Below are 15,398 nucleotides of genomic sequence, written 5' to 3'. Positions count from 1 at the left end.
TATGTCAGTGTGGCATGTTTTGATCTCTTACACTAGTTAATGGTGGAGCTGAACTCAGCCCAGGTTTGTGATTTTGTTGTTTTTTTCCTACGCCCTTGCTTTTAGGCAGTTTGCTGGGTTTTGGCAGTCGTTTTATAAATGAAGAAAAAGAGGTCACAGCCAGTGAACAGCGCTTCTATGTGCTGGCGCTGTTTTGGGTGCTGTGAACGAGTGGCAGCAGCAACCCTGTGGGTCAGGTGCTGTAACTATCCCTATTTCACTGATGAGGACAGTAAACCACAGAGAGGGTAAGTGAGCTGTGCAGCTGTGCACAGCTCCCAAGATGGGATTTGAACCCAGGCAGTCTCGTATCAGAATGTATGCCCTTAACCATTACCCTGTAATGGTTAAAAGAGGCTCAGTGACTTTCTTCAGGGCCTATACCTTATAAACGATTAATCTGGGAGTAAAATCCATGTGGAGTCACCAGTCCATTTTCTGGGTTCTCATAGTAATTTGGACAAATCTTCATTAACACATCGCTGCAGACTTAACCAGTTTTAATTTGTCTCCTAGTCGTGAGGACCGGGGTTCTTCATTTCATATTTGATTACTCAGAGAACAGTTTGGAATATTGCAGGCACAGTAAATATTGATCAGATCTAGTGTGTGTTCTTTATGCTGTAACAGCTTTTCTTCTCTTTTATATTGTGAAGCCACTTACGGTTTCATCTTTTTCTCGCTTTGTTCACGGAGCACATGTTTTCTATGTTTTTTTCTTGCCTTCTACTTGGTCTTCTTTAAGGTGATTCATTTAATAGCAGCCCCCTCTTTTTAAAAGAAACAGGGCTCTAAATGAACTGCTATTTCGATCCAGCTGTCTTCCTGTCATCTTCTGATTGTCTCATTCATCATCATCAAATACTATTAAGTGTCTTTTAGTATTTTGTGCTGTGCTAGGCATTCTATAAGCAAATAAAACAGACATGGTCCCTGATTTTGAGGAGTTTCTAATTTAAACCAGCTTTGGAGCTCTTTAAAGATACTACTGATCTTCAAGAAGGAAGAATTTTAAACTTGGGATTGCAGGGGACAGTCTTAATAGAGTAGTGCCAGTCACAGCGTCACTTTGTTAGCTGGTCTTCCCCCTACCCTCATGTTTAAAAATTGTGCCTCCTGTCCCAGAATCTTTGCATATTATTTCCTCTGCTTGGATGGCTTTCTACTGTCACCCAACTTTCATCTAGGTGTAATATCTTTTCTTCTAGTAACATATGTCAATCAATATTGCTTTAGAGAAATTCTAAGAAAACTCACTGACTAGATATCTAGATCTATCTATCTATCTATCTATCTATCTGTCTGTCTGTCTGTCTATATCTATATCATCTTTTGTTCAAGTGGTCTTCATCACATAGTATTAATTTCCTTATTCTCAGTTCTCAGTAATAAATAGGTCCTTATTACTAATGAACTGATCATTTAAAAAATTAAGTTCTCAACTATCCATCACTACTTAATTCCAGTATCTCTCCTTTTCATCCAGTCATATTTTTTGTGTGTTCATCAGTCTGTCATTGATTGCTGTATGTTGAATATCATGTAAAAAAAAAGATGCATATGAATTGCAAGATGAAATTGCAAATATGGCAAGAGTTGCAGGATTTCTTGATGGTAACAAAGTATGCTGGGGTCGGTGACTGACAGAATGAAGGCTTTGCAGATTTAGGTCAGTAAACTTTTCAAAGAACATGAGCCTGTTAGGATTGGCCTTTTTAAAATAAAATGATCTTAATATTAAAAAAAGAAAGAGAAACCTTTCAGGAAAGACCTTTAAGATTATGGTTAGAGTCAAATATAAAGTAAAAAATGCTCAATTGTATTGGCCATACAATTTTATCAGAAAAATCTCACATATCCACAGACTCAGGTGATACCTTTTTTTTTAATTTAAGAATGATGTTTTTACAATTATAATCTAACATTTGTTAAATTTAATATGAAATCAATGTATTTTCATATATTTTAGTTTCATCTTTGAAGTTCCAAAGAAATAAAGTCAGGTCCCTATTTTAAGTGAATTCACTTTAGGTTGACTTTTCCTGTACTAATTATCCTCCCATAACAAGGACCTTTTCTGCTTGATTATTGCCTGTCTCTGATGCTAGATTGAAGTTCATTCCTGGCTCATAATAGATGCTCAATAAATGCTTCTCAAACAAGTGAAATAAGAAATAACTATTGGTGTGAAACCTCAGTTAGGAACCCGTCTTAAATCCAAAAACCAGCTGCTTCTGATAAGGTTTGCATTTCTTGTTTTATTCACAGAGTAACAGATTCCCTGGATACGCTTTCAGAAATTTCTTCGAATAAACAGAATCATTCTTATCCTGGTAAGATTACAGTTTTATGTTCCTAATAATTATTCCTTTGCCCTGATTTATCTATTTTAGCATTTTATTGTGAAATATATACGTATACAAGAGTATATAAAGTGTATTTTATGGCTTATGTAGTCATAAAGCAGACATCTATTACCCACCCCTTAGCTGAAGGAGACGATTACCTGAGCTCTAGAAACCCCCGTGTATCGCCCTAGCTCCTCTGTCTCCCTTTTCATATACCCTGTCCTCAGGTATGAGTCTTGACTTTTATGTTAGTTATTCTTTTGATTTCCTTTATATCTTTATCACCCATATATAGATATATCAACAAATATGTTTATTTAGTTTTGAATGTTGTTTGCTATTTTGTTCCTTAGTGTTCCATTAAAATATATTATTCATTCTCTACTTGATGGATATTTAGGTTATATCCTGTTTTTTACTATTGTGCACATTTGCAAAAGGATTCTCTAGGATCGCCAGGTACAGGGGTAGCCATGTCTTTAGCCTCCCTAGGTGATGCTGAGCTGTTTGCAATGCACATTCTCATGAGCAGTGGATGAGCCTCTGCTGCCCCTCGCCTCACCAGTATTAGTCTTGTTTGATCTGGAAGTCTTTGCCCACCTGATAGATTTAAATGGTATCTCATTGCGGTTCAGATTTGCATTTCCCAGATTACAAATGAGGTCGAGCCTATCTTCGCGTTTATGAGCCATATACATGTTCTCTTCTATAACATACCTGTTCAAGTCTCTTGCCCATTTTTCTTTTGGTGGGTTTGTCTTTATCTTACTAATTTGTAGGCTTCTTTACATATTTTGGACACTAATATTTTGTCAGTTTTGTGTGTTGCAGATATCTTGCCCAGTTTCTGACTTGTCCTGTGCCCCCTCCCCCCGCCTTTTTTTTGGGTATATTTTGATGAGCAGAAGTTATTAATTTTTAAGTAGTCAAAACAGCAAGCCATTATATTTTGCATATTTTGTCTTAAGAACTCTTTTCCTAAAACAGACATAAAAATATTTTCCTATAAAAAAAAGTTTTCTGTTTTTCACATACAATTGGTTTTGCATATAGTAAGGATCTAATTTTATTTTTCTCCCTGTGGATAGCCATTGGTGAAAGAGTGATTTGTATAACACCAATCCTTAAATATTTGTTGAGGTCAACTTTATGGCCTATGGATTTTCGCCATTCTAAAATAGGTGTATAGTAATATCTCGTTTTAATTTGGAATTCCCTAATGACATATGATGTTGTATTAGTTTGTCAGGGCTAGCATAACAAAGGGTCACAGATGGTGTGGCTCGAACAACAGCAATTCATTTTCTCAGCGTTCTGGAGGGTAGAAGTCCAAGACTGAGGTGTCACACGGCAGGGTTGGTTTCTTCTTAGGCCTGTCTCCTTGCCTTGTAGATGGCTATCTACCTCCTGTGTCTTCACATGGTCTTTTCCTCTGTTTGTGTCTGTGTCCTAATCTCTTTTTATAAGGACATTTGTCATATTGGATTAGAGCCCACTACATGGCTTCACTTTACCTTAACTACCTCCTTACAGGCCCCATCTCCACATACACTCACATTGTGAGATGCTGGGGGTTAGGATTTCAGCATATGAATTTGAAGGGGGGGGAACACAGTTCAGCCCATAACAGATGATGAGGGTCTTTCCCACATATTTATTTGCCATCTGTACATCTTCTTTGGTGAGTTGTCTATTCAGATCTTTTGCCCATTTTTAAATTGTTTGTTGTTTTCTTATTGTTGAGTTTTAAGAATTCTTTGGATACTTTGGATACTAGGCCTTTCTCAGAATGCTTTGCAAATATTATCTGTCAGTCTATGGCTTGTCTTTTCATTGTCTTAATAGTGTTCATCACAGAGCAGAAGTTTTTAATTTTAATTAAGTCCAAGTTAACAATCTTTTCTTTCATGGATTGTGTTTTTTGGTGTTGTATCTAAACTGTCATTGGCAAACCCAAGGTCACCCTGATTTTCTTGTATTTTATCTTCTAGGAGTTTTATAGTTTTTCATTTTACATTTAAATCTATGATTCATTGATCTAATTTTTGTGAAAGGCATAAGGTCTGTGTCTATAGATTGATTGATTGATTGATTGGTTAATTAATTAATTTTGGCATGTGAATGTCTAGTTGTCTGTCCAGCACTATGTGTTGAAAAGACTGTCTTTTCTCCATTGCCTTTGCTCTTTTGTCAAAGATCAGTTGACTCTATTTGTGTAGGTCTATTACTGGGCTTTCTATTCTCTCCCATTGATCTATTTGTCTATTTTCTCTCATATCACACTGTTGTGATTACTGTAGCTTTATAGTAATTCTTAAGTTTAATAGTGTCAGTCCTCTGACTTTGACCTTTTCCCTCATTATTTTGTTGGTTTTTCTGGGCCTTTTGCTTTTCCATATAAACTTTACACTCAGTTTGTTGATGTCCACAAAATAATTTGCTGAGACTTTGATTGATATGTCATTGTATTGTATAGATAGGTCAAATGGGAAAGAACGGATCTCTTAATATTGAGTCTTCTTATCCATAAACATGAAATACCTCTCCATTTATTTAGATCTTTGATTCCTTTCATCAGAGTTTTATAATTTTCCTCATATAGACGTTGTACATGTTTTATTGGATTTATACCTACCCTATTTCACTTCCTGGTGTTAATATAATGATGTTGCTTTTACAATTATTCTTTTTATCTTTTATCAGCTTTCTTTTTGTTAAGTATTTGCCTAATATGTCTTTTTTCTGTTCACTGCCTTGTAACTTTTCTATGTTCTTATGTTTTTGGGATATTTTCTAAATAGAATATAGTTGGGTTTTACTTAAACAAATATATATATATATATATACACATATATATATATATACATATATATATATATATATATATATGGTCTGATAGTCTTTGTCTTATAACATGAGTTAGAGTTTCACTTATTGCATTTATTTTAGTTACTAATACTGTTGAATTTATTTATGCTATTTTATTTTCTACTTTTTCAACTTTTTTGTATTTAAATGTTTTTCTTTCTTGACTTCATTCTGGTTATATTCTTACCCCCCCCTTCTTTCCATTCTATTCTCTGTGTGTGTAAAAGTTTTACCTATGAATTTGCTTCTTAGTAATTACTATAGGTACATACATATTTAGCAAAGTCTGAAGTTAATTATTATGTTTTCTCTTTCCCAAATAGTAGAAAAATTTTAGAAAATGAGTTATTGCTTCTATTTTATTTTCCCCACAAATTTTACATTATTATAATGATTTTTATACTATATAACCAATATTTTTTTTATTTGCTCACATACTTACCAATATCTTTAGTCATTAATCCTCGGAACTTCCACTTGGGACCATTTTATTTCTACTTCATGTAAATTCTTTAATTTTAATTTAATTTTAATGTATAATTTTAATTTTAAAGGGTCTGTTGGTAGCAAAGTCTCTCAGTTTTCGTTTGTCTTTTCTAGTGATAGTCTTACTGGGTAAAACTAAAAACTGGTGAAAATTTTAGTTTGAAAGACATTTTTCTCCCTGCACATTGACAGAATAATTCTACTGTTTTTTGTCTTCTGTCTTTTTTTTGTTTTTTTGAGAAGTCAGCAATGAGTCTGTCTAATCCATATTGTTGTAGGTGATGTCTTTTTTTTTTCTTTACTGCTTTTGAAGATCTCTATTTTCTTTGTGTTCTACAGTTTCAGTGTGATGTGTATAGGTGGAGATTTCTTTTATTTATTAGTTTGGCATCATGAGTCTTCTTGGATCTGGGGATTAGTATCTTTGATCAATTCTGTAAAAATTTTTGTCCATGTACTTAAAAATTTTCTCCTTCATGCTCTTTATTATCTATTTGTGAAACTCCGATGAACAGTATGGTGGACTTTCTCACTTTCCCATGCCTCTTTCATATTTTTCACAATATTGTCTCTCTGGACAGCATTCTGGATATCTTCAGGCCTGTCTTTTCATTTCCTGATTCTTTCTTTAGCTATGTTTATTATGCTTAATCTAACCTAACGAAGTTTTTAGTTATAAAATTTTCTTTTTTCTTTTTTGCAAGTCTGTTTGGTTGTTATTTATTATCACTTATTCTTTTTCCATATTTTCAAGTTTTTCTTTGATGTCTTTAAACATTTTAAATGTTATCTTTTATTTTATGTTAAATAATTCAGTATTTGAAGTCTTTGTGAGTCTGACTCTACCATCTGTTTCTGTTGAGCCTAACTTATGGTGCCTTTTATCCTTGTAAGTTTTGTGGTTTATTATTGTGAGATGCTAATTTTACTCAGAATTTAACGTATGGGAATTTTTGAGGCCTGGGTTGATACCTCCAGAGAAGATTATATTTACTTCTGCCAGCTGTCTTGAGGCACTACCAACATGGGACTACTTTAATTTATATTCTCTGCAATGGTTTTTTTTTATATTACACAGATAAAATGAAATTTGCTTATGATCACAAATTTTGAGGGGAGAAAATTTTGCCTTCTTCTGAGCATTAACATTGACCCAAACCACTTTACTTTGTTTCTGTCCAAATGGTGTTTCTTTGTTTCTCATTTAACCTTGCACTGAGGGCGAGCTGTTTGGGATCCTCAGTTCACCAGGAGTCTTGTTAGAATCCCCGTTTTGGCAGGCCCCAGGCTTTCTGTCCCTCCCTGTCTCCTGTGCAGCCAGTAAGGAGGAAGCCCAAGTTCTCTAAATTCAGTGGCGTCCCATGGTGCAAGATGGTAGATTGCTTTAGTGCTTGGTTACCTCTCATGGTTTCTTTTTTGGTTTCAGCCTCTCTAAAATTGTGCCTTTTGTGTCAGCGCAACACCATTTTAAAAAAATTATAGTTGTTTTAAATTGTACTCGCTTCAACCAAGAGATTCATTCAGTACATCTGGTCTGCCATTAACTGCCAGAACTGGAAATCCCATTTTTTTTTTTAAATTGGGGAATTGGGGGAGGGGAACAGACAAGTTGCTGTCCTTTTGTTCTTCAGTCTAGCTGTGGAGGACGTTGCTTCACTGGCCCAACTTGGCACCATCATTGCGCTCTTCCCGGGTGAGGCAGATCAATCGCAGGCTTTTGGACAGCTGCTCACTGCGGCTGCTGGCTGCTCACGCTGGCTGCTGGCTACACACGGTAGCCCATGGCAACCCACTGCAGCAGAGGCTGCAGCCTATGCCGTCGCCGGCGGCTCATGGCAGCCCAGCTCCAGGTGGAGCTGTTGTTCAGCATCTTAGCTGTAAAGGGCAGTTTCACTAGCCCTCATAAGTGGGATCCGAACCGGGGCCCTCTGGCATCCCAAGCCAGCTCTTAACCATTGCGCCACTTGGCCAGCCCGGAAATCCCATTTTTTTTAAAAAACACTTTTTTAAAACTTTACCTTTTTGTGAAATTTTAAAAAATATTACTTTGTCATTTGGGGATGACAACAATCATAAGTTCTGAAATTTATTACTCAATATTTTATAAATTGGATATATTTAGTTATAGTGTTTTCTAAATCATTGTTCTTTTTCCTCAAATAATATTTGAGAGTAAAAAGATTTAGCTTTATCAATGTATAATTCAGTTTTATTTGGTTTTTAAGAAATTTTACAATAAAACTTCCAAGAGTAATGTTATGATCTTAACTAATTCAGATGTGTGCATCATTTGTGAAAAAGGTAAGATAAAAATTTGTCTTTTTTTATAAAAAAGAAAGAAATCTGAACTACTTTTATATTCTGTATGTACTTACTTTCTTTGCTTTCTGTTTCCAAAGAAACATTTGATATAATGAACATGCATAGAAGAAATGTTAAAAGATCACTTAATAAGGATTGCAAATTGGTGATTTACTTTTCCTCGTCTGACCTTAACTTTCATATTTAGGTTTTAGGAGAAGCTTCAGTACAACTTCTGCTTCTTCTCAGAAAGAGATTAACAGAAGAAATGCTTTTGCCAAGTGAGTATTAAGAAGATTTAGAAAAACACCTTTTAAGAGGAACATGACAGGATTCTATGAAAGAAGAAAAGTGAAATTTTGTACCTCTTCCATTGCTGGGTAGAATTTTAACACTTAAGGAGATGAGGTGTGATGAGTGTATTGAGAAGAGTTCCTCCTCCTGCTTTGGAAGCTCAATGAAGAATGTCACCAGTGACTAAAGCAGTCTACTGCATATGCTTTCAAAGAAGTTCAGCACTGTTAATAAAAGTTGGAGGAATCTACATTTTGTGTTATTATTGAATAAGGCAGATTGATTTTAAACTGTTTACTTAATTAGTCAGATTTGATTCAGTGTGCTCAGCAATACATGAAAGAAATGTCAGGCCTATTTGCATAATGTAATCTTACTATTATTTAAAAAAAATACTCCCACTTCGTCTTGTAGAATATACTGCTCAAAATGCTTTTTTTGTTTGTTTGTTTCTTTGTAAAGAGTCCTTTTCTCTTTTTCATTTATGTTTATTTCCCCACACCCACTTTACTCCCCCTAATAGTGTTCTGTGATTTTTAAAGGAATGTGAGGCTCTTCTAGACTGGTTGGGTTAAGAAGTTCTTTTAAAAAAATTTTTTTTTATTTTAAATCATTCCGAGGAATCTATGAACAGTGCCCTGGGGACAAAAACGGCTGACTGCGTAGGGAAGTGCACATCCTTGCTTAAGTAATGGAACCCTAGAAGCCACTAGAAATCAGAGCCCAAGCACTAGAACTTGACCATCAGCTGAGCAGCAGGCAGGTGTTTCTGTCGTAACCTGGTGTGAAGTTGTTGGGAGGCTTCCCAAAGATCTGAAATCTCACTTGAGAGCCCTGACTTGTCCTAACGCACTGTTAGGTACTGTTTTAGCAGGGGTGGGTAGGTTTGGTATTTTTTCTTCCCCTTTTTCTTAAAAACCTTCTCTGATTGGGAGAATTTTGAAATTGATCTCCTCACTTGAGTAGCTGAAAGAGTTTAAGGGCAGTAACATTATGTTCCAGTTTATTAAAGATGTTAAAGAGTTCTCAGGCAGAATGGAAGACATTATTAAGAAGAGACCAGGATATAAAGGATCCTGAAGGGGGAGAGGTATCAAAATCAGTGTTGAGATGTTGGTGCTTGGGAGAACATGATACAAAGAAACAGGGAAGGAGAAAGAAAATCTGAGCCATGGGAAGGATACAGCAGGTATGGGTGTGCACAGGTGGTCTGCTGACATTGAGAAGGAAATATCAGGACTGTGTTTCTGTTCTATGAAAATGAATGAAGCTTTACTGAGACTTCTACAGATTGATACTAATACCTGCTTAAAACAAAGAAATAAATATACGTTTGTAGAATATGTGACCAAAATGTGTGGTGATCAGTGTTGTAAGGAACAAAAGAAGTCTTTAGGTGTTGGCCGGTCCTAGGAGATGTGTCCCTAATCTTTGGGGTGAGAGAGACATTAGAGTGATTGGGTGACCTCCTGCTGAGGGGACAGAGTTGATTGTATGTCGTGCAGTCGTTTACCTGGAAGCATGATGTATTCTGAAGAATATGGGTTGAAGAAATAAGTTCACTGAGATTTCCCAAACACGGCACCATTTTCTTATTAATTCACCTGGAAATAAATTACACTTCCTGAAGAAACATGGAAAATATAGTCAGAGATAATGGAAATTCCTGGGTAAGAAACCCAAAGGGTTTGGGGCAAGGACATGTGTGTCCCACGTGAGTGAAACAGAACCGAGGAAAGGGGGAGGGGCAGCCTCCGGCGCCATCGTGTGAAAGAGCAGGATTTGTTTTTCTAGATCATTTCTTGAGGTAGTGCATTTCATTCAGAGGAAAAAAGGATGGAAAGGGCGTTGGAAGCATTTCTCCTGTCTTCAGCATTCTATATACACATCTAATGCCGAGAATGAGGGTAATGAAGAAAGGGAGCTTGAGATTTAAACAGGGGCATCGCAACGACCTGGTTGGCACAAGACATCCCCTCTCACTGTCCACATCCAGCCTGTGATCTGTCTCATCTGTCTACAACTCATCCCCTCATTACCAACTTATTTCAGCTTTTCTCTGTGCGATTACAGTATGTCTGCTTAAAAGTCTTCATTGCGTCTTGTCTGTGGAATCCAGCCTATTGACGTGATTTATTTGGTCAGCTGAAATTTGAATGTCTCGAGGTAGAACTCATATAATCCCGTTCGCCACAGATTCCATCATTTCACATCACATGTTTCCGTTTTCTGCCTGTCCCTTAAAGCTTTTGAATTTTTGAACCCAGAGTGAAGTCCAGAGCCATGGGCACAGCAGGTAAAGGCCTGCCTCATCGGCTCCTGTCTATTTCAAAAACTTTTGATTATGAAAGTTGATTGTACAAAATGTGAAGAATTACGAAAAACTAAATGCAGATAAAGATATCTGTAATTTTATCACCTAGATGAGAGTATCACTGTTAGTATTTTGGTATATGCTTTTCCTTTTTTTCCCTAAAGCATGTATCTGAATTTTTAAGCAAAGTTGGACAAGTCGTACTCTATATACACCCTTTGAAAGCTTTCCCCCTTAATAGATCCCCTATCCTGTAATAGTTTCCTCAGTGTGACTTTTGAATGTTTTAAAAGACTGCTGTGATATGGAAACATTTTTATGGCATAATAAATGAAAAAAATAATGTAACTAGTAGTAGATGCCAAACGTTTGAAACATGTATCTATCTCCCTCCCTCTCCACCTCTGTGTGTGTGTGACATCAGCTAAATACCCAGCTTTATTTTCTTCTAGCTCTTTCTTTTTTCTATTTATGCATGTAACTCTTTATTTGGAATTTATTTTAGCATATCGTGGGTGGTAAGAATCATTTTCCCCCAATAACGAGTTTTTTCAGCATTCCTAATTGAATGTTCACTCCTTTCCCACTGACTTGAAGTTTTATTTTGTATCCCATAAGAAATAATTATGTGTATTTTTCTAAGGTGTCTTTTCTGTTTCATTTAAAAGTACATTCTTATGGAAGAGCCACATTGCTTTAATTATTGTAACTTTATAATTTAACAAAATGGCAATGTAAACCTTGCTGTATTATTTTCAACCTTTTCATTTTAGCTGAGCCATCCTGCCACCTGTTGGCAGCTCAGTGGCAGCTCAGCTCAGGCCGGGCATCAAACCGCTGTTGCTCAGAGCTCAAACTCAAGCAAGCTCTTAACCAACTGAGCCACTCAGCCGGCCCTTTCAACCTTTTCTTAATTACTAATACCCATTATGGCTGTAAGAACCTGGTCTTTGTGTGGGGGAAGCGTTGGATCTGCTCCCCATCTCTCCTCTTTATCATCTCTCTGACCTTAGGCCGATAGGTTAATTTTTTTGAGCCTCTAATTCCTCATCTGTTAGAAGGAGATAATAATACCTACTTCACTGGTTTGGGTGAGGTCGGATGAGGTAATGTATGTGAAGTGCTTGGCACATCGTAAGTGCTCAGGAAATGATAGATACTGTCATTACTTATGTGAAATTTAGAGTAATTTTGTCAGGTTGCAAAAAATATCCTGGGGTGAATTTGGGGAGAATTGGCATATATATGGTTCTATTTGGGAATAAAGCTCTTTTGTGTTTGTTTCATATGTTCTTCAGTAAAGATTTATACTTTTTCTGATAGGTATTTTTGTTGTCATTGTATTAGATGTGGTAAATAATATTTTCCCCATTAATATTTTCAAACTAGAATTCTATAATATCACTTCTTGGCAAATGTTGCTTAGGACAAGTCTTTGGACCTCAGTTTTCCTATCACAAAATTAGAAGCTCTTCCTTTCTTACAGGGTCATTAATGGGAGGAAAGGAGACATTGTGTGATAGTGTATTAAAAAATACAAACAGTGAAATAAAGTAGAACATAAGCAGGACCCAGATTCTGTTCACAATCAGGTACCATGCAGTTTTGGTAACAGTTACTGCGTTGATTCTACATGGGGATGGGGAGAAGGGTTTCTTTTGGAGGAGAGGTGCCGTGAATGGAGGGCGAAGGTGCCGTTGGTGATGGTTTGTGGATGATTGTTTGGAAGGTCTCAGGTCAGAGGAAAATGAGATCCTGGTAATGATTCTATTGTGGGTGAGTCCCTACTTTCCAGTGACAGTGGAGGAAGCTCTGGGGCAGTACTGGCTGGGGCCTTGGCTGAGTTTCTCATGTGGGTGCCCAGTTATTACCAGGTGGGGTTGGTGGTGGGTGCCAGGAAGCAGTACATGCTAAATGATGTCTTGTAGAGAAAAGGAGAGGAATCCTTCTCCAGGCAACCAAGATCCTTCTTACTGTTTGTGGCAGGGATGGTGGTAAACCCTTAAGTGGAACTGGAGTTCCATCATAAAAATACATATATATCTTCCAAAGTGGTGGATTAACAGTTTTTAAAAATTGTTTTTTATATAAAGAAATATTTGAAAAGTGAACGAAAGATAATTTTAATTTACCACAGCCAAGATGCTAGGTTCTTTTCCTTTTGCTTTATTTCATTAATATTGATAGCAGTTAAATAGGTATAGTTGTATTTTTTCTAATTGTTATATACACAGTTGATGTTTGAACAACATGGGTTTCAACTGTGCAGGTCGACTTATACCTGGACTTTTTTCAATAAATACCTGTTGGGAGTCCACAGATGCAGACGGCTGACTGTATGCATTGGTCTGTGGCATTTTATACAGGAGATTTGAGCATCTGTAGATTTTAGTATCTGTGGGAGAGCCTGGAACAAATCCCCTAGTGATATCGAGGGACAACTTATGTTTTGGGGAGTCAAAACTTATATATGAATTTGCGACTGTGTGGGGGGTTAGCACCCCTAACCCACACACTGTTCAAGTGTCAACTGTACACACACACACACACACACACACACACACATATCTTAAACCCAGATGAGTGTAGTATTAAAAGTCAAAACAGAAAAACTTTTAAAATGTTAAACAAAAGTATATTCTAATGTTGCTATTTAGAGTAAAAAAAAAATCAAGTTGTAAACAAAGTATTCTCTTTGTGACTGAACTGTGAACCTGGCAGTGGACATGAATAGGATGAATCGCATTTATGTGACTTTTGCACTTAAAGAGTTTTTCTTGCTTTTCTCTGTGAACAGATCAAAAGCTGCTCTGCGTCGCAGCTGGAGCAGCACGAGCAGCCCGGGTGGTGCTGAGGGCGCTGTGAGGCTGCACGAGGGGTCTCAGGTCCTCCTTACGAGCTCCAGTGAGATGGGCACTGTGAGGTATGTGGGCCCCACTGACTTTGCTGCAGGGATCTGGCTTGGACTTGAGCTTCGAAGCGCCAAGGGAAAGAATGATGGAGCCGTGGGTGACACACGCTATTTCACCTGTAAACCCAACCACGGAGTCCTAGTTCGACCGAGCAGAGTGACCTATCGGGGCATAAATGGGTCAAAGCTCGTGGATGAGAATTATTGAGTTAAATTTCTGAAGTGGGGTGTGTGTGTGTGCGCGCGCGCGTGTGTGCTTGTGTGTGTGTGCGCGCGCGTGCGTGCGTGTGTGTGTGTACATATACGAGGCGTGACAATTAAGTTCACGAACTTATTGCCATGGTGTTGCTAACCTTTTTTGATATCAGAGGGATTATTCATTATGAATTTGTACCAACTGGACATACAGTTAATCAGGTTTACTATTTGGAAGTGTGGAAAAGGCTGTGTGAAAAAGTTAGATGACCTGAACTTTTCGCCGACAATTCATGGCTCTCACATCATGACAATGTACCAGCTCACACGACACTGTCTGTGAGGGAGTTTTTAGCCAGTAAACAAATGACTGTATTGGAACACCCTCCCTACTCACCTGATCTGGCCCCCAATGACTTCTTTCTTTACCCAAAGATAAAGGAAATTTTGAAAGGAAGACATTTGTTGACATTCAGGACATCAAGGGTAATATGACAACAGCTCTTTTGGCCATTCCAGAAAAAGAGATCGAAAATTGCTTTGAAGGGTGCTGGCATAGGTGTATAGCTTCCCAAGGGGAGTACTTTGAAGGTGACCGTAGAGCTATTCAGCAGTGAGGTATGTAGCTCCTTTTCTAGGATGAGTTTGTGAATGTAATTGTCAGACCTCTTATATGGTGTAAAATAGCCTGTGGCAAATGGTCGACTTTATTTAGCCATTATTTAAAATTTGAAAATACAGCTAGCTTCATAAAAACCATCATAACAATTCAACGAGACTCCTTTAAAAAGCTAGCAACATGAACTACTAGAATCATGGTTCCCTTAAGATAATTTTAAAATACGCACTTTTAAAAGCTTTTGAAGCTTTAGACCCATGAACCTTTGGAGACTTAGTAAAAAAAATGTGCTATTAGGTGACTGACTGATGTTGCTTACACTGTTTCACTTTTGCACATAGTATTGGATTTTTCATATGCCATAATTGTGAAGGTTTTCACTAGCTTTGGTTAACATATGATGTTCACATGACCTGTTCCTGGCAAGTATTGTTGGAGTTTTTATTTCTTTCTGTGCTAATAAGTACAATAAGAGAATAGTAGCTATGTCACCAGTGTATTTTTCATATTTTTTGGCAAAATTATTTGCCCTTTTAGGAGTGCCTCCTCTAAAGATATGTTGACTCTAAAGAATTGTGATGTTGGCTGGGCCTGAGAGGCTCTTGAGCTGAGACGCTCTCCCATTGCCAGATGCGGAAGTGAAAGTCTGAAGCAGCTCTTCTCTTACCCAGGGTCACTGACGGTGGTTAACAGAGCTAAGAACAGAACACGGGTCTCCTGACCTGTGGCTCATGCGTTTTCCTCTAGATAAAGTGTATAAACTCCGATTTTTCTTTTGGGTTGGTGACTGCCTCATCTGGATGAATTATAAAAGACTATGACTAGGTTTATGAATTCAAGTCATAAATGGAAGTTTTTGCACATACTTATTTAACTTCCTTATTGGACATATCTATAACACACACACACACACATGCGCGCGCGCACACACGAAGCACTTTTAAAACATGATGCACTTGCCTTTTCTGTAGAGAATTTTGTCATCATTTCCTCCTGGGATATGAAAAACATTTAAAAAATTAT

General features: G+C 37.2%; 1 protein-coding gene across 4 annotated transcripts in view; it reads left to right on the top strand.

Moving 5' to 3' along the window:
- The window catches only part of CLIP4 (CAP-Gly domain containing linker protein family member 4), a 60,694-nt gene extending 46,831 nt beyond the window's left edge, over nucleotides 1-13,863 (top strand). For all 4 annotated transcript variants that reach the window (XM_019661416.1, XM_019631059.1, XM_019623469.1 and 1 more), the window contains exons 14-16: nucleotides 2,308-2,372; nucleotides 8,251-8,323; nucleotides 13,448-13,863. In XM_019661416.1, coding sequence (XP_019516961.1) covers nucleotides 2,308-2,372; nucleotides 8,251-8,323; nucleotides 13,448-13,769 — 460 coding nt within the window. In that variant the 3' untranslated portion in view covers nucleotides 13,770-13,863. The remainder of the gene's footprint in view (nucleotides 1-2,307; nucleotides 2,373-8,250; nucleotides 8,324-13,447) is intronic.
- Nucleotides 13,864-15,398: the final 1,535 nt, after the last annotated feature.

Source organism: Hipposideros armiger, unplaced genomic scaffold (genome assembly GCF_001890085.2).
Source record: "Hipposideros armiger isolate ML-2016 unplaced genomic scaffold, ASM189008v1 scaffold_0, whole genome shotgun sequence".
Lineage (NCBI taxonomy): Eukaryota > Metazoa > Chordata > Mammalia > Chiroptera > Hipposideridae > Hipposideros > Hipposideros armiger.
This window is presented reverse-complemented; position numbering and strand designations above follow the sequence as displayed.